This window comes from Lissotriton vulgaris, chromosome 12 (assembly GCF_964263255.1).
Source record: "Lissotriton vulgaris chromosome 12, aLisVul1.2, whole genome shotgun sequence".
NCBI lineage: Eukaryota > Metazoa > Chordata > Amphibia > Caudata > Salamandridae > Lissotriton > Lissotriton vulgaris.
In genome coordinates this window covers 538638026-538662489 of record NC_141700.1, presented here as the reverse complement: position 1 = coordinate 538662489, position 24464 = coordinate 538638026, and the positions used below count along the sequence as shown (strand labels likewise).

Below are 24464 nucleotides of genomic sequence, written 5' to 3'. Positions count from 1 at the left end.
ATCTGAAATCAAAGAAAAGACTTCTTGGGAGTGACAAGACATGGATCTAACATTCAAATGCATCACTTTAAGGGTGGATTGATTAACTATGCCTATGGTATCAGTCGATAGATTAATAGCCGGGGGCTTCGACTGAAGACTGTTAATGCACAGTGGCAAAGGAAGTTTAAAAGGGCAAGTGGGGCATTGAAAAGGACCACTAAGAGGATCCAAGGAGCCAACGCAGGATTCACATACCTGATGCCGTAAAAGACGCAGATTCTCTGCAGATATCATGCTAAAAGGTCCAGAGTCCCCTGCCCTAGCCCTGCCTTAGCGCTGACGGGCGCAGACGGGCAGGACTCTGGCGAGACTCAGGCGTAGCGAAGGCGCGACCGCTGCGCTAGACCGCTACATCAGAAGCGAGCATTAAGTAGGCGAGTGGCGGAACAAGCGCTAGCGCGCTAACCCCCAGCAGGAAGGAACCAGCCTTCCCAAGATGGCGTCGTCACAAAGAAATCACGTGACTCGAGGAACCCGGGAGCCCGGACCCGCTAAGTAGCGGTGCTTTAATTTGTTTTATAGTGCAGTAAGGGCCAGGGGGGGGTCGCAGCAATGGCGAGGATAAAAGCAGGGTAATAAGAACGCAAGTTAAAAAAAAATACAGAAAGGGTTTTTTAAAAATGCGAGCACAAGCCACAGCGCAACGCAGTTCAAATAATTACTCTGAGCGCAATAGGAACGCGGTGGTCACCTTCTCCAGGCTGACCCCGAGTAACAGCTCACCTTAAGTAGGCGAGTGGCGGAACAAGCGCTAGCGCGCTAACCCCCAGCAGGAAGGAACCAGCCTTCCCAAGATGGCGTCGTCACGAAGAAATCACGTGACTCGAGGAACCCGGGAGCCCGGACCCGCTAAGTAGCGGTGCTTTAATTTGTTTTATAGTGCAGTAAGGGCCAGGGGGGGGTCGCAGCAATGGCGAGGATAAAAGCAGGGTAATAAGAACGCAAGTTAAAAAAAAATACAGAAAGGGTTTTTTAAAAATGCGAGCACAAGCCACAGCGCAACGCAGTTCAAATAATTGCTCTGAGCGCAATAGGAACGCGGTGGTCACCTTCTCCAGGCTGACCCCGAGTAACAGCTCACCTTAAGTAGGTGAGTGGCGGAACAAGCGCTAGCGCGCTAACCCCCAGCAGGAAGGAACCAGCCTTCCCAAGATGGCGTCGTCACGAAGAAATCACGTGACTCGAGGAACCCGGGAGCCCGGACCCGCTAAGTAGCGGTGCTTTAATTTGTTTTATAGTGCAGTAAGGGCCAGGGGGGGGTCGCAGCAATGGCGAGGATAAAAGCAGGGTAATAAGAACGCAAGTTAAAAAAAAATACAGAAAGGGTTTTTTAAAAATGCGAGCACAAGCCACAGCGCAACGCAGTTCAAATAATTGCTCTGAGCGCAATAGGAACGCGGTGGTCACCTTCTCCAGGCTGACCCCGAGTAACAGCTCACCTTAAGTAGGCGAGTGGCGGAACAAGCGCTAGCGCGCTAACCCCCAGCAGGAAGGAACCAGCCTTCCCAAGATGGCGTCGTCACGAAGAAATCACGTGACTCGAGGCACCCGGGAGCCCGGACCCGCTAAGTAGCGGTGCTTTAATTTGTTTTATAGTGCAGTAAGGGCCAGGGGGGGGTCGCAGCAATGGCGAGGATAAAAGCAGGGTAATAAGAACGCAAGTTAAAAAAAAATACAGAAAGGGTTTTTTAAAAATGCGAGCACAAGCCACAGCGCAACGCAGTTCAAATAATTGCTCTGAGCGCAATAGGAACGCGGTGGTCACCTTCTCCAGGCTGACCCCAAGTAACAGCTCACCTTAAGTAGGCGAGTGGCGGAACAAGCGCTAGCGCGCTAACCCCCAGCAGGAAGGAACCAGCCTTCCCAAGATGGCGTCGTCACGAAGAAATCACGTGACTCGAGGAACCCGGGAGCCCGGACCCGCTAAGTAGCGGTGCTTTAATTTGTTTTATAGTGCAGTAAGGGCCAGGGGGGGGTCGCAGCAATGGCGAGGATAAAAGCAGGGTAATAAGAACGCAAGTTAAAAAAAAATACAGAAAGGGTTTTTTAAAAATGCGAGCACAAGCCACAGCGCAACGCAGTTCAAATAATTGCTCTGAGCGCAATAGGAACGCGGTGGTCACCTTCTCCAGGCTGACCCCGAGTAACAGCTCACCTTAAGTAGGCGAGTGGCGGAACAAGCGCTAGCGCGCTAACCCCCAGCAGGAAGGAACCAGCCTTCCCAAGATGGCGTCGTCACGAAGAAATCACGTGACTCGAGGAACCCGGGAGCCCGGACCCGCTAAGTAGCGGTGCTTTAATTTGTTTTATAGTGCAGTAAGGGCCAGGGGGGGGTCGCAGCAATGGCGAGGATAAAAGCAGGGTAATAAGAACGCAAGTTAAAAAAAAATACAGAAAGGGTTTTTTAAAAATGCGAGCACAAGCCACAGCGCAACGCAGTTCAAATAATTGCTCTGAGCGCAATAGGAACGCAGTGGTCACCTTCTCCAGGCTGACCCCGAGTAACAGCTCACCTTAAGTAGGCGAGTGGCGGAACAAGCGCTAGCGCGCTAACCCCCAGCAGGAAGGAACCAGCCTTCCCAAGATGGCGTCGTCACGAAGAAATCACGTGACTCGAGGAACCCGGGAGCCCGGACCCGCTAAGTAGCGGTGCTTTCATTTGTTTTATAGTGCAGTAAGGGCCAGGGGGGGGTCGCAGCAATGGCGAGGATAAAAGCAGGGTAATAAGAATGCAAGTTAAAAAAAAATACAGAAAGGGTTTTTTAAAAATGCGAGCACAAGCCACAGCGTAACGCAGTTCAAATAATTGCTCTGAGCGCAATAGGAACGCGGTGGTCACCTTCTCCAGGCTGACCCCGAGTAACAGCTCACCTTAAGTAGGCGAGTGGCGGAACAAGCGCTAGCGCGCTAACCCCCAGCAGGAAGGAACCAGCCTTCCCAAGATGGCGTCGTCACGAAGAAATCACGTGACTCGAGGAACCCGGGAGCCCGGACCCGCTAAGTAGCGGTGCTTTAATTTGTTTTATAGTGCAGTAAGGGCCAGGGGGGGGTCGCAGCAATTGCGAGGATAAAAGCAGGGTAATAAGAACGCAAGTTAAAAAAAAATACAGAAAGGGTTTTTTAAAAATGCGAGCACAAGCCACAGCGCAACGCAGTTCAAATAATTGCTCTGAGCGCAATAGGAACGCGGTGGTCACCTTCTCCAGGCTGACCCCGAGTAACAGCTCACCTTAAGTAGGCGAGTGGCGGAACAAGCGCTAGCGCACTAACCCCCAGCAGGAAGGAACCAGCCTTCCCAAGATGGCGTCGTCACGAAGAAATCACGTGACTCGAGGAACCCGGGAGTCCGGACCCGCTAAGTAGCGGTGCTTTAATTTGTTTTATAGTGCAGTAAGGGCCAGGGGGGGGGTCGCAGCAATGGCGAGGATAAAAGCAGGGTAATAAGAACGCAAGTTAAAAAAAAATACAGAAAGGGTTTTTTAAAAATGCGAGCACAAGCCACAGCGTAACGCAGTTCAAATAATTGCTCTGAGCGCAATAGGAACGCGGTGGTCACCTTCTCCAGGCTGACCCCGAGTAACAGCTCACCTTAAGTAGGCGAGTGGCGGAACAAGCGCTAGCGCGCTAACCCCCAGCAGGAAGGAACCAGCCTTCCCAAGATGGCGTCGTCACGAAGAAATCACGTGACTCGAGGAACCCGGGAGCCCGGACCCGCTAAGTAGCGGTGCTTTAATTTGTTTTATAGTGCAGTAAGGGCCAGGGGGGGGTCGCAGCAATGGCGAGGATAAAAGCAGGGTAATAAGAACGCAAGTTAAAAAAAAATACAGAAAGGGTTTTTTAAAAATGCGAGCACAAGCCACAGCGCAACGCAGTTCAAATAATTGCTCTGAGCGCAATAGGAACGCAGTGGTCACCTTCTCCAGTGTTGCATCCTCCAATTCCATGCTAACTGAAAACCCCTCCTTTATATTACCAAATCTCTACATGAAATCAGTTTACTTCTGTTTGTTGGCACTCTTTACTTCCTTCGAATGACACTTTTCGAATTTCCATCCTTGCAAGCCGCCTCTATAAACACAATCTGCTCTGTCATATGGTATGTACCTTAATCTGTATTATTGCATTCCCGCAAATTGCAGACACCTCATTTTAGACATCATAGCAAACTCCTCTGCAAGTAATACCAATGCATCCCCTCTATCTCTCTATCCCCTCTATCTCTTTTATTTATCCCACCAACCATCTGCATGAACTCCCATGCCCCCAACTAATGGTCTCACTTACGTCCTATTCAATTTACAGCATAAAAATGCTAAGTAAATGCTCATAGAGATCATAAGATCTTTCACAATAATAAATAGACACTGGACTAACCACTAACAGAGGGTTACTGGAGCAGAGTGCTGCCCAGTGAAAGGCTTCAATACCTCATCAGGGGTAGAAAGCGCTATATTAATGCTCTTACTATACAGTACAACACAATGGAAGGGAACGGATCAACAAATTACCTCTTGGGCAGACATGGGAAGTGGAAGTGTTCTTGCAGTCAGCAGGATTGCTGACCAGGCAAAAGTATTGTGCATCCATTCGGTTTGTACTTAGTGACAGCCTCAACGTTTGTCCATCAGAGATGTTCTGGTACCTGGTCGATTCTCTCGTATCTCTCTTTAGCCAGAAGAAATTGAAATCATGTCCACTGGATATCCGACACACCAGTGTGACATTGCACCCATCATTGGTAGTGCTGAGTGCTTCCTTTTCTATATGTAGGTCTGGAACAGGATCTGTTTGTACATAAATATAAAATAATGGGATTTTTATTGGAAATTCGTTACAGTATTTTAATGTAAGGTGCTAAACGTAGCTGCAAATCCACATAATTAATTTGGTTATATTTATCTTAGTCGCATATGGCTTCAGCAACATTTGTGTTTTAGAGCGAAACACGTCAACAGTTGTGTAACTGTTTGTTTAGTGCAGAATAACATCCTAGAGGTGTTCAGACTATGATGTACTTTTTTTATACTGAGGATTTAGAATGTAAGCACGTGAAATAAAGCAAATTAAAGTGTAGCACTCATTCACATGATAGTTTATTGACCTTTTTTTATTATTATACGTATCCTGTTGAAGCCATGCTGCTTGCCCAAATTTTCTTATGGGTAGTGCTACTGTGTAGTACATAAGTCAACTCTGCTGCCTTTTTTGCATAATTATTTATTTGCCATACTTGCCAAATAATCCACCTTGACAACATTTGTAGATTGCAACATAAATATGTGGCTAGTTTAAGCGTATTAAAAGTCACTTACATTATGAGGTGCTGTGCATTGGCAGATTGGTCACCTTTTAGTGGCTGCTTGATATATTCACATGCTAAATTAGTACTAGTAGAAAGCCAGAATGCCTTCCATTAACACTAAAAGTGACACATGGTCCAGCCCTTAAATGAGGGTACTTCTAGTGACAGGACATTCAGGGCTAAGAGCCTGGAACCTTGGAGTGACATCAAAGGCCAAGTAGCCAGGATGTGATGTATATCCCAAGCCCTGACTTGAAAGGCCATGTATTCAGGATGTCATGTCAACCATGAGCCCTGACCCTTGAGCCAAAGTAATCCAAAGCGTTGGCCCTTGGACTAGTTAACTTCATCCCGGACCTAATTGGCCTGGAACAGTCTGGTTTTGTTAAAAATAGAAACACAGCCGACAATTCTCATCCTTTTTAAAAAATATTATTAACAAAGCTTCTATAATGGCCATCCCTATTGTTGCACTTATTTTGATTCTTGAGGTTACTGATTGTTATGTGGAGGCTGAGGCAGAAAAGGTTGTCTTGTTGATGGGCTCGTCCTTGCTTATTCCTTTTCAATCCCAGTCTTGAGCAATCATTCACTTCTGTTTTCAAATTGACCTAATAGAATGTATTAGCATGTAACAGTCTAGTTTTGTTAAAATCCTTTTTTAAATATTATTACCAAAGCTTCTAAAATGGTCATCCATACTGTTGCACTTATGTTTATGCAGAGAAAGCTTTTGACAGTATTATCTGGTGGTAAATTGATACCTTGAATACTTGCGTTGCAGGGATCTTGAAAAAATGTGAGCGTGTTGATCGTTTTTAGCTGCATCAGAAACGCAAACGCAAACTTTGTCTGTAAATCCTACCTCAGCCCCGCCCCTGAAGGTCTATTCAGACCCTAGGCCAGTCATAGGGAAGGCTATTGGGGGTTCTGAAATCCAATTCTCCCCTTCACACGTTGGAGGGAAGATAGTAAGGAAGAATGACCGTGTGGCTCCATTGGGTCATCGGGAGGGGGGTAAGGTCATCAATTGTGCTATCTCTAACCCCTTAACCAGGGATCCGGAAGGGGCCATTAGAGAAGCCTCACCATTTCCTGTTAAGAGCAACGCACCAGAAGCTACTCCCTTGGTGGTTTCCTATTGAAGCATTGAAATGGGATTATTTTGGTCCCAAATTTTTATAACTTACTTCATTATTCTATTCTTCTCCTAAGTTGTCAGCAATAGTAAATGCCACGCAATCCCTTTATTTTCCCCTTAATAGGGCTACCCCTCAACACGAGACACACTGTTACACAGGCCATCATCACCAGCCAACTGGACTACGTCAATGCCCTCTACATAGGGATCGCTGCACACCTCCTCCAGAAACTTCAGAACATACACAATTCCACAGTCAGATTCAGCCTTGACCCATCCTGACGAATCCATGTCACACCCCACCTCAGCAACTCCACTGCCGCCCTGTACAGATGAGATTCCAATTCAACCTGCTGACCCACACACACTAGGCTCTACACAACCAAGGACTCCTCCTACATTAACCACAGTCTGAACTTCCACCTACTGTCAAGAAGAATACACTCTTATTTATTTATTTAAAGGTTTTATATAGCCCTGGCTAGACCCAGGGGTATCAGAGTACTTTACAGGAGTATAAGGAGGAATGGAAATAAAAAACATTTATTCAATGAAATAGAAATAAGAACCATTAGACCGAAGAGAGCAAATGCATGTGAGTGCTATTTACATAAAGGATATATTAAGCTAAAGAGGGCGGTGAGTATTTAGGCTAGGGTAGGTGGGTAAAGAAAATATAAGGGAAGGGGAAGAAGTATACGAGGCGGGAGACAGTGGGAAGGGTTGTGTAAGGATAGGTCTAGGATGAGTAGATAGAGGCAGGGAGGAGGTTAGGGGGGAGGAGAGAGAGTAGCGTGAGGGTGCTGAGGTAAGAGGGGGAATGGGGAGAAAGACTGAAGGGCAATAGAGGGGAACCTGACAGGGGAGCAGAGTAGGAGTCAGTGTCAGAGGCAAGTATTATGGACCCCAATATTTGTTGAGGAAGTGCAGTTTTAGGTCTTTTTTTAAGCTGAAGTAGGAGGGGTTACAGTGCAGGTCTTTAGGCAGGGTATTCCAGATGGTTGGAGCATTTCCGGAGAAGGAGCGCGCTTGTGTGCATTTCTTCTTTAACAGAGGGGGGACTAGAATGAGGGCGTTGGTGCTCCTCGTCGGTCGGGCGCAGCCCGCTTTGTGGAGTTTATCTGAGAGGTACCGCGGGATGTTTTGGTGAAGGGCTTTGTGCATGATGCATGCAAACTTGTAGGTGGATATGCCTTTGACGGGTAGCCACTGAGGGTTTTAAGGGCAGGGGAGATGTGGTCAAAACGTTTGTAGTTGTAGATAAGTCTAGCAACTAGGTTGAGCACAGATTTGAGTGGTGCTTGGTGGACTTTAGGTGTTACAGCGAGGATAGCGTTCCCATAGTTGATTCTCGACAGGACCAGCGATTGGACAACAGATTTAAAGTCCTCAGCAGGGATGAAGGGTTTAATTTTCTTGAGATGACGGAGGGTGAAGAGTGCTCATTTGGCCAAGTTTTTTATGTGGGAAATAAGAGTAAGGCTATTATAAATGGTAATGCAGAGAGATTTAACTGAGTTGGAAATGGTGAGTGAACAGTTGAGAGCATTAAGGTAGGATATCCAGTCTTGTATGGTGTGTGGGTTGTTTTTAGGAGAAAAAAGAAAGATTTCGTTTTTTTAGGGTTGAGTTTAAGATGATTGTGGTGGAACCATGCTTGGATCTTAGTCAGGGTGTCATTGAGGTGAAGGACATCAGAGCGAGTTTTAATCTTATAACGAAGTTGAGTGTCGTCGGCATAGAGGTGGTAATTGATTCCTGCTTGTTTGAGAATGAGGGTAAGGGGTTCCATGAAGAGGTTGAAGAGAGCGGGAGAGAGACTAGATCCCTGAGGGACACCGAGGGAGATTGGTGTAGGGTTAGAAAGGCAGTCATCGATTTAGATTTGTTGAGTTCTGTGATGGAAAAAGGAGGTGAACCATTAGAGGACAAGGCCATTGAGTCCAAAGCAGACTTTAAAAGTGTTAAGTAAGAAGGAGTCGTTAACTGTATCAAATGCAGCAGGGAGGTCGAGGAGAATGAGTAGGCAAGACTCGCCATTGTCGAGGGGGTGATGCATGTCATCAACTATATTAAGCATGGCAGATTCTGTGCTGCACTCTTTTCTGGAGCCAGTTTGCAGTGAGTCAAAAAGGTTGAAAGTCTTGATATGATTATCCAGTTGGAGCTTTGGAGAGAAGAGGGAGGTTAGAGATAGTGCGGAGGTTATTTGGGTTGTTAGGATCGGAATTGGGATTTTTGGCAATGGGCGCGATTTGACCCAGTTGTAGGGAGGCAGGGACACACCCCGTGGTGAGGGAGGAGTTGATAATAGTGGTCCAATATGGGGCAATGATATGTTTTCGGTCTTGGACTAGGTTAGAAGGCATAGGGTCTTTGGTATGAGAGGATGGTTTTAGCTTAGTGATGATGTTATAGACTTCGTGCTCAGGAACAGGGTGCATATTATGCCAGGAGGCCTTATTTTTTTGCTGGGGAATATAGGGGTTGATTTCAGGAGGGAAGGTAATGAGAGAGAGATGTGATGAGTCAGGGGGAAGAGTTGATATGGATGGAGATTCAGGAGAAATGTCATTGGAAAATAGTGGGTTGGGTGAGAGGGGATTTAAGAGGAAGGATTGATCAATTTTGATGATTTTATCAAAGAAGAAGTTTGCAATTTCTTCGCATTTCTCACTTGAGGCTGTCAACTTTGGGGGGGCAGAGGATGTTTGGTTTTTGACTATGCTGAACAGTTCTTTCTGTCTATTTTTGACTCGAACAAGTTATGTATGGAAGAAGGAGGCCTTTTTATTGAGGATGTGTTTTTTGTAGTTGGACCTAGCGGATCGGATGAGGGCTTGAAGAGAGGGGGACGGGTGTTGCCTCCAGGTTCTTTCAGTCAATCTAAGAGAGCATCTTTCGCTGTTGAGATCAGAGTTGAACCAGGATTTGGAAGGCATGTTTCTTTGAGTTTTTAGTTTGGGAGGGGCCATTAGGTCTAGGACCTCATTGACTGATTTATTAAAATGTTCGGTGAGGGCGAAAGCATTTTGGGAGAGGGGAGTGAGCAGAATTAGGGCTTTGAGTTTAGTCTCCAGTTCGCCGGGGGGGATAAGATGAAGGTCTCTGGTCAATTTCCTGTGTTTGATGCTTTTAGTAGGGGGGAGGTGGGGCCATGGTGGTGATCGTGAAGAGGATGAGGTGATAGTTGGACCAGTCGATGGGGATGATGTTGGAAAGGGAGACCAAATCATTGTTTCTGATGTTGGCGTCAAGTGTGGCCCATTTGGTGTGAGTTGGAGAATGGCAAAGTTGTTTAAGGTCACTAATCTCCAGAAGATTCTTGAGGAGAATAACTGTAGAGTCCTCGGTATCATTCCAGTGGAGGTTGAAGTCTCCAAGGAAGAGATTTTTAGAGTTGTAAAGTGAGGATTGGTTGAGGAGGTCGGAATGTTCCTCTACGAAGGGAAGAGGGTCACCAGGAGGATGGTAGATATTCTGTAGACAAATTGGTGGATAACCCTGAGTTTTAAGTTCTGCTCCGAGGTATTCAAATGTAATAGGGTCAGAGTTCTTAACAAGTGAGAGTTGTAGTTCATTTTTAAAGATTATGGCTAGACCACCTCCTATTCTGTCCTGTCTGTCTTTTCTGAGTATGGAGTAACCGGGGGGGGGGGAGTAAGTCAAGGATAGATGTAGAGTGGACATAGAGCCAAGTTTCCGTAAGGAAGGCGATGTCAATGGCTTTGCTGAGGATGGTTTCAGCTATTTCTGTCGCATGCCGGACAGCTGAGGGGCAGCAGGCTTATCCTGGAATATGACAAATGCTTGAGGGACTAGAATTGTAATTCTTTTAGGGATACTATTAAAATCAATACAAATGAAATAGTTGGTAAAGTCTGTCACCTTACATAAAAAATGGTCTCCCTTATCATTATTTTGTGCATTGACACAATCAAGATGATGATTCTCTCAATTATAAACGTTTTTCTTATGATGATGCCGGTTAAAAGTTTTAAAATGTTTTTTGGTTTCTTGGATACCATATTATCTAACTTTCTTTAGAATGGGAAGAAACCAGAACATTTCCCTAGATAGATTTAAAAATCCTAAAATGTCTGACGATGTACATTTCCAGATTTCTACACTTATCACAGGGCATTTGGAATTAAACAAATTCATGTTCATTTAGTGTATCTTGTCTCCAACATTGGCAAGTTATAGTTCTATCTAGAGCAGGATATGGTTTTCCTTTTTTTGCCACAAAAGTTTTCTTTTTATGTCTAAACCACTGAAGTCACTGTTTACTATATCATATTATTATTCAAAATATTAGCTTTTGATCAGTTTTCAGGGGTTCCTTTGGTATAAAAAAATTGATTAAGAAAAACAGTAAAACCATATTGTGGAAAAAGTGGACGGATAGGAGCATTTTCACCATTTCACAATTGTTAAAGGACAACTTCACTCTTTCTTTTTCAGAACTAGCCAGCACATATAATCTCACAAGCAATATGTTCACGCAATATATTGAGCTGAAAGGTGTCCTTCACATTGCACTTGGGTCACTCACTTCTTCTAGCCTTCCGGCTGCACATCTGCAGAATAGTCCTAATTCTAGGAAATTGCTCTCAAAAGCTGCTGTATTCACAAATTGCTCTGACCACCTAATATGGACAGACCGAAATTTCCTAAAAAAGCTTAGTGGGAATAGGAGTTGGATTGTACATGGTCGGTTTTCACCTGGGATCAAATCTGGGCTAAAGTGTATTTTACAGCTCGCTCCACAACTTTAATGCAAAGTCATTTTTTGTATAATCGATTATTTTACACTCCATTTTTTTTTTTAAACTAAACTCATTGAACAAGACACCTGTTGGCGTTGTGATGCACATGCTGATTCATAACTGAATATTTTTTTTCTATACCCTGTTGTTTTTCAATTGTAGACTCATGATTGGAAAAATTGTAAACCTCTTAAAAGCAATTGCTTCAAAAATCATTACTTTAAACTGAAAATCCAGAGAAAATATTTCAATTAACTGTTGGTGAAATTTAGTATGTCACAACCACAGATTGGAATGTTTTAATCTCAACTCTCTACAGTTAGCAGTTAAACGTGAGAAACTGTTTACCTGTCACCAATTATTTATCTCATAGTGTTATAATTAATGCTACTATATCTCCACAAGACTAACCACCTTTTTTGATAAATTTCATCCAATTCATGCGTTATTATTCCTGTCATATTTCACTCTGATTTTAATAGAATATTTGTTATCATCTCTTACTATATAAGAGTTTTGTCTCAACATGTACTTGATATCCTTCTTATTTTCTTCTTTATACTATCTTCTTTTTCCTTCTCTTTTTTCTTCTTTTAGCTTTCATTCTTCTTTTCTATTTTAATTGCACTCCATATATTGCCTTTTTGGTGGCCATCATTTTGGGTTTTTTGCTTTCTTTTTATTTTTATATATTGTTCATATCCTACTATATTACTAACTTTAAGACATACTGACTTATGTTACGATTTATTGCTCTTATTTTTCAATTAACAAATTTACTAAAAACAAATACCATAAATGGAAATATATTTTTTCCTGCTTTTTTTCTTGTCTGTTTAGTAGCATTATTTGCTAGGAGACAAGTCAATGAAGCTTGTTTGTGTATTCCTTTTGACTGTTCTAGTCTCTTTGGTTCCTTTATGCTTCTCCCACATGCTCATACAAATATTGCTCTCAAGTGTGTACTTTCCCCCAAATCTTTGCACTTGACATCATGGATCACTTGTATCCTTCCACAGTTCATATCAGGGAAGTACGTTTTTCTTTTTGTTTGAGTATTCCAAGGAAGTGCATGTGTTTTCTTTCTCTCTCCCCTACCTTCTGATTCTCCCCTCACATCCCATCAGGCCAGCTTCCGTCCAGCCCATTCAACGGAATCTGTGGTCCTCTCTGTCCTGGATGAGCTTAGGCAGAGTGCGGACGACAACTCCTCCCAGGTCCTCGTTCTCCTCGATCTGTCCGCCACCTTCGACATGGTCGACCACTCCATCCTTCTCGACCGTGTCGGCGGCGCCGGCATTCGGGGGACTGACTGACCTGGCTCTCCTCTATCCTACAGGATTGGACACAGGCCGTTCATTTAGACGGCTTCTCTGCCCCCTCCTATTCTGTCACTTGTGGGGTCCCCCTAAGTTCCTCCCTTTCCCCTCTGTTATTCAATCTTTACATCCACCCTCTCATTGCTGCTCTACAAAACATGGAGGTGTCAGTTTTCAACTATGCTGACGACCTCCATCTCATCTTTAATATGTCTCCTTCCCATGATTCTATTCTTAAATTCCACACTTTACTTACCTTTATCTATGATTGGATGAACTCCAATCATTTAAAACTTAACCCGGACAAGACGGAGCTGATCCTCACTGGTAGAAGCCCTAGCCCCTGGACCCCTGCCTTCTGGCCCCCTGCGCTTGGTCCCTCCCCTTCCCCTTCTACTAAAGCTAAAACCCTGGGTATTCAAATCAGCCAAGATTTGACCTTGCGCCCCCAGATAAGCTCAGTCGTCTTGTCCTGTTTCTTGTCCCTTCGTATGATTCGGAAAATTTCTCTTTTTTTTTCCATTGATGCCCTTAGCTCATCATATTGGCCATTATCGTCTCCTACCTGGATTATGGCAATAGCCTCTATGTTGGGATACCGGCATATGAGCTCAGGCGCCTCCAGCTGATTCAAAACCAGTCTGCGCACCTTATCTATAGGCTTCCCAAGTGTCACCGCGTTACCCCTCTACTTAAATCTCTCCATTGATTACCCATCCTACAACGCTCTCTGTTTAAGCTAGGCTGCCTTACTTTCATGGCTCTTGCCAGCACTGCCCCAGGGTTTATCAATTCAAAAATTCGTGCCTACTGCCCCATCAGAAAACTCTGCTCCTCCACTCAAGTCCTCTTGGAGGTTCCCCGCTTTAGGAGGAAAAAACAGGGAGGCATGCGTTTCTCCATTTTGGCCCCTCATTTTTGGAATGCCCTTCCTTTCACTATCTGGCCCCTTTCCACCTACATGGACTTTCGTAAAGCTTTAAAAACTCACCTTTTCTCTTTAGCTTTTCCTTTGCAATAATCTCCCGGCTCGTCCTTCCTCTTATGCCAAGTCACAGCGCCAAGAAACCGCTAGGTGTTAGTGCGCTCTATAAATGTTTTAAATTTCAACTTCAACTTCAACATCCCTGCCAAGAGCATTCCGTGTTGCTCCCCACCCCTCCCAGCTCATTGATTAAAGCAGATTACAGATTTCACTTTATAACGTTGGTTTTGTTTAATCTCCTTTGTTCCACATGTAGCTTGAAAACCCAGGCATTTGAAAACAAAGGAAAGGGTGGGCTGCTCCACTCAATCAGTCAGTGTTTGAGGCAGAAGATAACTTTATCCCAGATTGTTTAGGAGCACCAGATTGCCTGAGCTTTTGTTTCAGTTCCAAGTTGCCCTTGGCAAGTTTTTAACTTTACATTTAGACAGTTCCTAAATTATGCCCTCAGCCATTTCCTACCTCCTTATAAGGACATGCAGCTAGCCCTCTGTGTTATTTCTAATCTGGATGAAGTGCGACACGCTTTATGTACATTCTGTTAGAGTTTCCTGAGTGAAAAAGGATTAGAAAAATAACCCATGTCCTTTCTAAGGATTGATCATATTGAATGCAACTGTTACTTTCAATATCCCTTAAGATATGTTTTTTCTTGTCCTTCAGTATTTCAATTTTTTTTAAAGTACTTTACAAACAAGTATTAGCAAAGCCAATAGCCTTGCCCTGTTTTATACCTGCAAGACCTGTTGACTTTGCCAATGCGTGTTTATGACAGTATGCACCAAAGATGCGACGAGTACAAATAGATACTTTTTAAGTTGCCTGCTGGTGATAACCCATTCCCAACTTCTTCTGTCAACACTTGCTGACTGATTGTCAGTCAGCAGCCGCGGTCTGTAGTGGGATGACCTGCAGGGCGGTGACGTGGGGAGGACGAGGGGCTGGGTTGGGGGTGGTAATGTATGGATTACGGAGTTTTACAGGTAAGTAAACATTTAAATAAATGCAACGAAATTCGTTTTATTTGTTTATATGTTTACTTACCTGTAAAACTCTGTGATCCATACATTACTACCCCCCACCCTGCCCCTCCCCCTCCCCAAGTCACCGCCCTTCAGGTCATCCCACTACCGACAGCGGCTGTCAGTCAGTCAGAATACTTTATTCGATTTTAGACATCTTTTAAAATCATAAAAGCAAACAATAAAATCAATTCAAACAATAAAAGTAAAATTTACTATGCAAATTCCACTAAACCAGTAGAGCACTTTTCAGTGTAAGTTTTATTCAGGGATGTATGACATTACAACGCATGCTTTTACCACGCATGCTTTTACATCGCAAGTTTTAAGACGCATGCCTTTACAACGCATAGTGTTGAGGGGTGCTGGATAGTGAATAGTTTAATTTACTATTCCAACTCCAGTCCCTGTGGATAGTAGGGAAGATGTTGGATAGTAAATTAAATCTATTCCCTATCCTAGAGCGCCCCCCAGCGCAATGCGTTGTAATGGTTTGCGTTGTAAAAGTTGCGATGTAAAGGCACTGCGTGGTAAAAGTTGCGTTGTAAAGGATGTTTCCCTTTATTCAGTTATGCTTTTTCTTTTCCTCACTATACTTTTCAAAAATCCAGCATAATACCTACGCAATAAACATTTTTCAATAGTTGTAAATATAAGAATGCTGGACGACTTTGCCTCCAGCCCCCCTGCTTCAAATGGCAGGATCCATCTTGCTCTTTCATTTAAATAGACTTTACAAAATAAAATCACATGGATTGTTGATTGAAATGATATGCTGTTGGATGGGCAATGACAAAGATCTCTGGATGAATCATTTATGACTGGAAAAGTAACCAGACAAACCTATACCTTGTGAGGACAAATCTATTGTACCCTCCCATGCACCGTTCCAGATGAGGTTGAATACGTTAGGTGACCAGAGTCAATTGATGCTGGATCACCATACATTTATTAAGTTCTAACACAACTCTTAAGGACTCTAAATGTGTCATGCACAATAATTTAAACTCCTTCCTTGAGGTAGAACTCAAGTTTCCTGGAGAAATATAAAAATTGGGTCTGCCCAGATCCATTAAAAATGTTTTAACATAATTCAGCTAGGGAATTTTATTTGCATGATGCAATTTCATGGAGTCCTTGAAAATATCTCTATTCAACCATGTACTGGTAGAGGTCCAGACTCGATGCCACAGTAAGATAGGTTGCATTTTAATTACATCTGAAATATAGGGAATCCCCAATTCGCTGTGACAATTAAAAACTGGAGCTCTGTGGTACTGCTAAAATAAACCTTAAAAAGCATTTTCTACTAACTGAATTGGGGAAACATCATAAAAACCCCATACCCCCGCCCCATACATTGCAATACTCAAGCATTTGGCTTGATACATTTTAAGAAGAATCCCCGGTGGCCTTTAGCCCTTTTAAAAAAAATTAACCACTGCTGCGGTAGACCTCCTAAAAGGAGAAGTATACTCTTGACCACGGGTCCCCAGGACCCAGTATCCTCAAATAGGACCCCAAGTAAGAGAATGTTTTAGTTGAATCTATCCTGCAGTTTCCTACAGACATGCTTCTACATTTAATTTTCCCCTTCCCGCAAGACATTACAAAAGGTTTTTTTACATTGAGTTTAAGGCCCTGATTATCCATGAAACTAACATATGCGGCAAGGGCTCTCTGTAGGCCCAGCTAAGTTACAGCCATTAATACTGCATCATCCTTGTAGAGAATGGAAACTATTGGTTTGTTGTTAATCTGTGGTGGATCTTTCGCCCTCGTCACTAATTCCTCTTCTAGAGTGTTGGTATACAGGGTGAAAAGGAACAGCGCCAGGACGCAGCCTTATCTCACACTCTTTTACACGCGGAATGGGGCCGTACATTCGCCCTGTAATCTGTACCTCACCTTAGCAGTGGCCCCTGCAAATAATTGTCTCCGAAATTGCACCAATAACGGATCAGTTTTTAAGTCCTCAAGAATTTTCCACAATCTACTAAGAATGCCACATTCGAATGCGGCAATAAGATCGACAAATGGCACGTAAAATTTCCCAGCCTTAGCTTGAGTATACTTTCCCATTAAAATATAGAGATTTAAAACCTGCTCGTTTGTCCCCGGCCCCTGTCTAAAATCATATTGAACCGGACTTAAAATATTATTATCTTCAGCCCATGTTTAAAGCCTATTAAGAACAATCCTTCCTGCTATTTTCACCAGGAAATCTAGAAGGGAAAGGGGTCGGTAACAAGCCGGATTTACTCAATCTACTTTTTTAAAGGTTGGAATTATCAAGGACTCCGACCAAGACTTAATAAATCCCTTTGCACAATATGCTTCTAAAACCAGAGTAAACAAGGGGGACCATAACGCTGGGTTACATTTTTTTATTTTTTTTATTTTTTAAGTTTTTATTGCCAGCATGAGACAAATCCGGTTACATACACATAATCATCATTAAGGAACCAAGAATAAAAAAGAAAAAAGAAAAAGAAGAGTTTTTTTTATAGAAATGGATGAGCAAGATTAGAGATTTCAGAAGAAAATATAACAAAGGAAAAAAAAACTCATATTATCGGTCCCCAGATTTTCTCCAGTTTCCGCATTGATCGTATCCCCCTTGTTTTGGCCAAGGCATATTCCATATCATATGTATCCTTGACCAGACTCCACCATTCCAAGACTGTCGGTGGGCTCTGCAGTATCCAAACCCGGGCTATTGTCAGTCTGGCACAAACAATTAAAATAGTTATTACATCAATGTGACCAATATTCCGATTATACCCGCCCACTAATACCTTCTGAAGCTGTAAGTGTGATGGGTAGTCCAAATTTCTGCGAAAGAATATTAATAACTCCTTCCCAAAATTCTGTTAGTTTGGGGCACAAAAAGAACATATGTGTCAGATCTGCAGCCCTCTGATCACATTTTGGGCATTTGGTACGATCATTGTTATTATGATTTGATGACCATTTCGTTATCCTTTCCGGGTGTAATAGCCTTCTCCTCTCCTAACCCTCCGCAGTCCTCCTTTGCTGCCTGCTTGCACGTGTGGTGCCGCGCAGGAGAATTCATCGCTGTCCCTTACCCTATCGGCCGATTAGGCGCCGTGGGGGTTTATGCTACATGTAGGAGGAGTGTTTGGGGAGCGGCCATCTTGGGGGGAGACAGGCACGCTGGTCGGCGGACTAGTGGTGCACTTGCTCTTAGAGGAGACGGCATAAATCTGAGGTAACTGACAGCCCTGGTTAGACCTTTGACCCTACTCCTCTTTGCCTAAGGCGAACGCTGAGTGTGAGCGAGTGGGTAATAGCGCTGCTGATTACGAGCATCATTCTTCAACTGCCTTTTAAATAAAGTATGTGTGTTGCGCGCTGATTGCTAGCGCTGCGCTTTTTAGCTGCACTGTTGTTTTTATTGTGTACTTTGCCCTAATCTAATTTCCTTTTTCGTTACCTGAGGCGGTTGCCGGGTAACATCTCGTTCTAGCCTTCTCCTCTCCTAACTCTCCGCAGTCCTCCTTCGCTGTCTGCTTGCACGTGTGGTGGCGCGCAGGAGAATTCATCGCTGTCCCTTACCCTATCGGCCGATTAGGCGCCGTGGGGGTTTATGGTACATGTAGGAGGAGTGTTTGTGGAGTAGCCATCTTGGGGGGAGACAGGCACTCTGGTTGGCGGACTAGTGGTGCGCTTGCTCTCGGAGGAGACGGCATAAATTTAGAGGCTCTCCTCTCCGCGCAGCGGTCGCGCATTGCGGGCGTGCCTCCTTCGCACCAAAGGAGCGCCCAAGGAAAGCCCGTCTGCGCCCGTCAGCATCCCGGAGGCTACCAGGTGCGGCCAGGCTGGGCTATAAATTTTATCTCCCATTGATTTTAGCATTATGTTGGCCTACAAGGCTGCCAAGCTTATCTCTCACAGGGGAAAGGCGGGTTGTAGTCGTATGGTTTTCCGTGGTCGGTTTAAAGGTAAGAGGCGTTGTCCCGGTTGTGGTTGGCTCCCGGGCAACACCCTGGCCTCTACCCCTTCTGTTTCTCCTAAAAAGAGCTCATGTTTGCTCCTTAATACTAGATCCCTTAGCAAGCATGCCCTTGATATATATGAACTGTTGGTCGAGGCAAAGCCGATCTGTTTGTTTCTCACTGAGACATGGTTAGGGGACTGTTCGAGTCCAGACATTGCCATTGCAATTCCCCCTAATTACGTTATCTTTAGGAAAGATAGGTTAAATGGCAGGGGTGGGGGTGTGGCGATAGTGGTGGACAAGCGTTTTACCTGCTTTACCATCCAAACCGATGAGATTCAGGGGTGCGAGTCCCTAGGGTTTTCTCTGTCCCTATCCCCGTATCAATCTTGCACAGGGCCATTGGTCTATAGGCCACCGGGTCCCACAGGCGCCTTTCACGAAGAACTGTATAGTTTGGTTTCGGCTCTCTGCCTAATATCTGAGCATTGTGTGGTATTGGTGATTTTAATATCCACATGGACATTGGGACTGATCCAGATGCCATTAAGATTTTTGACACTACTCACCCTTTGGGACTTTCCCCTTACTTGTCCACCCCCACTCACATCAAAGGCCACACGCTAGACCAAGTTTTTTCCACACTGCCGATTGATATTGCCACCCCTACATCGGTCCTTTGGTCGGACCATTTTTTGGTTAATTTTCAAATCCTTCATTTGGACAAACCTTTGCACAACATGTCCAATCGTCCTCTTCAGGCTTCACGTGCTTATCATCGTATCACCCCTAAGATGCTAGCTCAGGCTCTTTTATCCCATCCGTGCCCTTTGTCAGGCTCCCTGGAGAAGGACCTAGCCCTCCTGCAGACGTGGCTGGAGGAAAGACTGGAGGAATTTGCCCCTGTTACATCGTCCCGCAGACCCGCCTGTCGGGTCTCCGCTCCTTGGTTCACTGAAGCTTTGTTCGTGAAGCGTCAGCAATGTAAGATGGAAGAAAGGGCATGGCGCCGCCATTATGACATTGCTGCCAAAATGGCGTAAAGGGTATCCATCAATGCCTATCACCGCGACATTTTGTTAGAGAAAAAAGCTTATTTCTCAAAAATAATTGAGGCTGCCTCAAGTACCTGTAAGGAAATTTTTTCAATAGTGAAGGAATTTACCTCTCCTAAGATGAGCTCAGCACCGTGTGCTCATTCGGCATCCTGGGTTATGTCATTGGTGGAATTTTTTACCAATAAAATTAAGACTATCCAGGATTCCTTTGCGCGGTCTGGGGTATTGGCAGTTTCTGATATGACCCCTCCTCTTTTGTCTTCCCTGAGTGATGGGGCCTCCACTCTCTCAGAATTCCCGCCGCTTTCCTGTGTAACTTCATTGAATCTGATCACTAAACTTAAATCTGGTTCCCCTCTAGACCCTTGTCCAGCCAAATTCTTAGGTAGAATGGCGGAAGTGTTAAATCCCCTGATAAACCCGGTGCTTAATCTTTCTCTCAGCACGGGAGTGGTCCCTCCTGCCTGGAAGCAAGCTCTGGTCATCCCGCTTCTCAAGAAGCCCAATCTGGATCCGGCTGAACACGCCAACTATAGGCCAATCTCCCTTCTGCCAGCCCTTGCCAAAGTTGTGGAGAAATATGTACATTCTACTCTCTCCAACTTCCTTGAAACGAACAGCATTCTGCATTGCACTCAATCCGGCTTTCGCACCAACATGAGCACGGAGACAGCGTTGCTTGAAGTAACGGAGGCAATAAAGGAGGCTTTGGATGCGGGGGGCAAGGCTATGCTGGTGATGCTTGACCTGTCGGCGGCTTTTGATACTGTCCCCCATGCCGGTCTCCTTTTGAGACTCAGTGAGATTGGTTTGCGGGGGACGGTGTTCAGCTGGTTCAAGTCCTTTCTAGCGGACCGGCGTCAAATGGTCTGGGCCCCTCCGTTCTCTGCAGTGGTGCCGCCATTGGAGGTGGGAGTTCCTCAGGGCTCTATCCTGAACCCGACTCTTTTTAACATCTTTATGGCCCCCCTGGCGGCACTAGCGGAGTCGTTTGGTGCCCAGATCATGTCGTACGCGGACGACACCCAGCTCCTTTTCACGTGTGAAAAGGGGGGAGACTTCGATGGGGAGAGCATCAGAGGTTGCCATGGGGCTGTATTTCAGTGGTTTCTGCAAAGCAGCCTTAAGTGCAACTCGGATAAATCCGAAGTGCTCTTTTTTGGGCGTCGGTCCGATCCTGTGTGGCATTCTTGGTGGCCTGTGGATATGTTTCCGCCTTCGGTAGCTTCGACAGTGGCCAAGAACCTCGGAGTACAAATTGACAATACTCTTTCGTTGAAGCCCCAGATTCTTGGCCTAGTTGGGAAATGTTTCGGCCTTCTTAAAATGCTCCGAAAATTTCTCCCTCTACTCTCGCAGGCACATAGGAAAATCACAGTGCAGGCTCTAATCGGGTCTCGCCTTGATTACGCCAATGTCCTGTATCTTGGGTTGCAGGAGTATCTTCTCCAACGCCTGCAGATAGTCCAAAACTCGGCAGCTAGAGCCGTTTTTGGCCTCCATCGGAGAGCCAGAGTCTCTGAATTTCTGACGACCCTTCACTGGCTCCCCATCCATAAGCGAATCATTTTTAAGGCGCTTACTCTGGCCTTCAAAGCTCTCCATGCTATGGGTGCTAAATACATCCAACGGCGGCTGGCCTTCTATCTGCCTACTAGGTCACTCAGGTCAGCATCACTAGCTTTGGCCTCGGTCCCTATTATCAGGAGAGCACGGATTGGAGGGCGGTCATTTAGATGTCTGGCGCCTCAACTATGGAACACCGTGCCTGTATCTCTGAGAAAGAGCACAAACCTGTTGGCCTTCAGGAAGGAGTTGAAATCCTGGTTGTTTGTTCAGTAGTGCCTGCCCCCCTTTTCTTTTGCCTGTCCCGTGTTTGTCTTAGGTCAGAAGTGCCGGGACACTCCCTGGAGTAGCTGAGCGCTATATAAAACACCACCTAACATAACATAACTGGCATATTGTTTTATATTGTTGCTGCCTAAGACTAGAAGAGTGCACTGATCTACTTTTGCTACTAAGGGCTGTGGAGATAGTAGTTGCGGTAACATCAATATTCAATTTTCTGATCCATTTCTCCGCTACTTTCACACAATCGTCATTCTTAAGGCCATTAAGACTTTTATATCCAACACTGATCAAGGATTTATCTTTTTCTGCATATAAACAGTTCCAGATATCAGAGTCAGAAATGGCTATAAGGTTTAGCCTACGTGTGAAATAGTCACGTATCTGATAATACTTAAAACGCGCCCCTTCTGTGAGATTGTAAACAGCCTTCAGTGTTTGAAATGTCATAAAGCCATTATGGTTGTATAAATCCCCCAAAGTTTTTATACCCAGACTGAATAGATGTTTACCAGCTTTATCATGGAAAATTTCCGAAAAACCGGGGTTGCCCCACAAGGGTAATCTACGATGATAAAGTGATGTCTTACATTTAGTGAAAAATGCACGCCAGATAGTTACAATGTCCTGTACAGTCTTGAACTTGAACCGCTTAAACAGCATACATTTATGAAAAAAAGACTATTAGTAGGATTTAGTAAGCTACGGAAGCGGCTAAGAAAAGTTGACCAAAAATATAATTTAAAATCTGGGAAATCAAGACCTCCCTGGTTAAATGGAAGTTTTAATAGGGCAATTGCCCGGCGAGCTTTTTTATACCCCCAAATAAAACTGCTAAGGATCCCGTCTAACCGTTTAAAGTAAAGGTTGTCCACCCATAAAGGGATAGAACAAAATAAATAAAGATATTTAGGCAACATTTTTATTTTTATTAAGTTTATTCGACCAATGATACCTAACGGCACCTTATGCCACTTTTTAAGTGAAATATCAGTTTCTTTTAGAAGTACCTCGTAGTTTAATGCAGATATTTCACTTATTTTTGCAGAAATTCTGACCCCTAGATAGGTAGCGACATTACATACTCCCTGTATAGGGGCCAGGGATTTATAATTCATTAGAACTTTGGTCTTGTTGGTATTAAGTCTATATCCAGAGACGGCTCCAAATCTTTTTGCCTCCTGTATAATTCCTTTCATAGCTTCGGACAAATCTGTGGAATATATTGCGATGTCATCCGCATATGCTGTAATTTTAAGAGAGTTTAAGCTGACTACAAAAGGAGCTATCCGGGATTTATTCTGTAAAGCTAATAAGAAAGGCTCCATTGTTAGGGCGAATAGCAAAGGTGAAAGAGGGCACCCTTGTCGCGTGCCTCGCAGTATTGGAAAAGTATAGGAATACATCCCTGCGTAGCTGATTTTGGCAATCCGGTTATCGTATAAGCCTGGATCCAATTCAAGAATTGACCATTAAAACCAAATGCTAATAACGTAGCCCAGAGAAAGTCCCACCCCACTCGGTCAAATGCTTTTTCAGCATCTAACAATATCATACCGAGTGGGGTTGACTTGATCTGAGCAACTTCGAACGCCGTCACAGCCATGTTAATATTGGATGTGGTATCCCTTTTTGTGATGAACCCGTGTTGCTGAGGTGAAACCATACTCGACAATATTGGTGCCTACCGTGTTGCCAAAATTTTGGCAAATATTTTAGCGTCATTATTTATAAGCAAAATGGGTCTATAAGACCCACATTCATCAGCTGGCTTGTTTTTTTTTTTTAAAAAGATAATTTGTGTAAAATTCCAAGATTTAGGGGCCTTTTTCCCTACCCCTATAGAACGAATGACCTGGCTGAAAAGTGGAATCAGTTCTTCTATGCATGCGTTGTATAATTCCAGAGGTATTGAATCCTCCCCTGTTGCTTTGCCAGATGGCAATGCATTGATGGCAAGTCTGATTTCTGCTCTTGTAATATCACCTGTTAATGAATCAGTGTTCATCCCCCATATTTCTAATGATACTCCTGTCAATATATCTAAGTATCTCATCTTTGACTGTCTCATTTTCAGGAGTGTAAAGTTCTTGGTAATAATTAACAAATTGTTGCAGGGTTAGCCTATGGTTATTATAAACCTGATTATTAGGCCCCTTGATTTCTTTTATAGAAGTTTTAGCCCTGTCCTCTGCTACTTTATATGCCAGTATCTTGCCAATCTTTTCTCCACTTTCGTTCTGTGACAGTTGATATTTCTTCAGTTTATCAATACTTTTTTCCCTAAAAATGTTTTCCAGAGCAGATTTAAGATCTATCAGGCTTTAGCTCAGTTCTTCTATCTTTGCCTACCCCGAGAGTAGGTATACACCCGTTACAACGCATCTTTTACTCCGCACTACCATTACAACGCGACTTTTACAACGCATACCATTACAACGCATTGCGCTGGGGGGCGCTCTAGGATAGGGAATAAGTATAATTTACTATCCAACCCCTTCCCTAGGGTCCACGGGGACTGGAGTTAGAATAGTAAATTATACTTACCACTATCCAGCACCTCAAAGCGCTATGCGTTGTAATGGTATGCGTTGTAATGGTCGCGTTGTAACGGTAGGTAGTTGTAATAGTATGCGTTGTAACGTCATACATCCCCGAGAGTAGTGCCTCAGCTAGTCGATTCTCAATTGAGGTTATATTAGCAATAATTTTCTCGTTTTCTCTCTTGCGTTTCCTATTCTGTCTCCATATAAATTGTTGAGCAAACCCCCGTATGCTAGCATTGCAGGCGTCCCATACAACTATTGATGAGGTCGAGCCAATGTTTATATTAATAAATTCTTTTAGAAGTTTAAAAATAAATATCTAGGGAATGAAAAAGACCTAGGGCCTTGTCTCTCTGCTGTGATATTGAAGGAGAGGAGAATGGGATTATGATCGGAGGTAACTCTTGGGCAGATTTCCATAGTGCTTGATTCTAGGATCCTGTCCCATACACAAGCATTGTCTATGCGCGA

The 24464-nt window shown here is 44.2% G+C and overlaps 1 protein-coding gene across 1 annotated transcript in view; it reads right to left on the bottom strand.

Moving 5' to 3' along the window:
* LOC147677685 (SLAM family member 9-like) overlaps nt 1-24464 on the bottom strand; it is a 186393-nt gene that overhangs the window by 14349 nt on the left and 147580 nt on the right. Inside the window, exon 3 of the mRNA XM_086945575.1 lies at nt 4551-4826. Within this exon, the coding sequence (XP_086801701.1) occupies nt 4551-4826 (276 nt within the window). The remainder of the gene's footprint in view (nt 1-4550; nt 4827-24464) is intronic.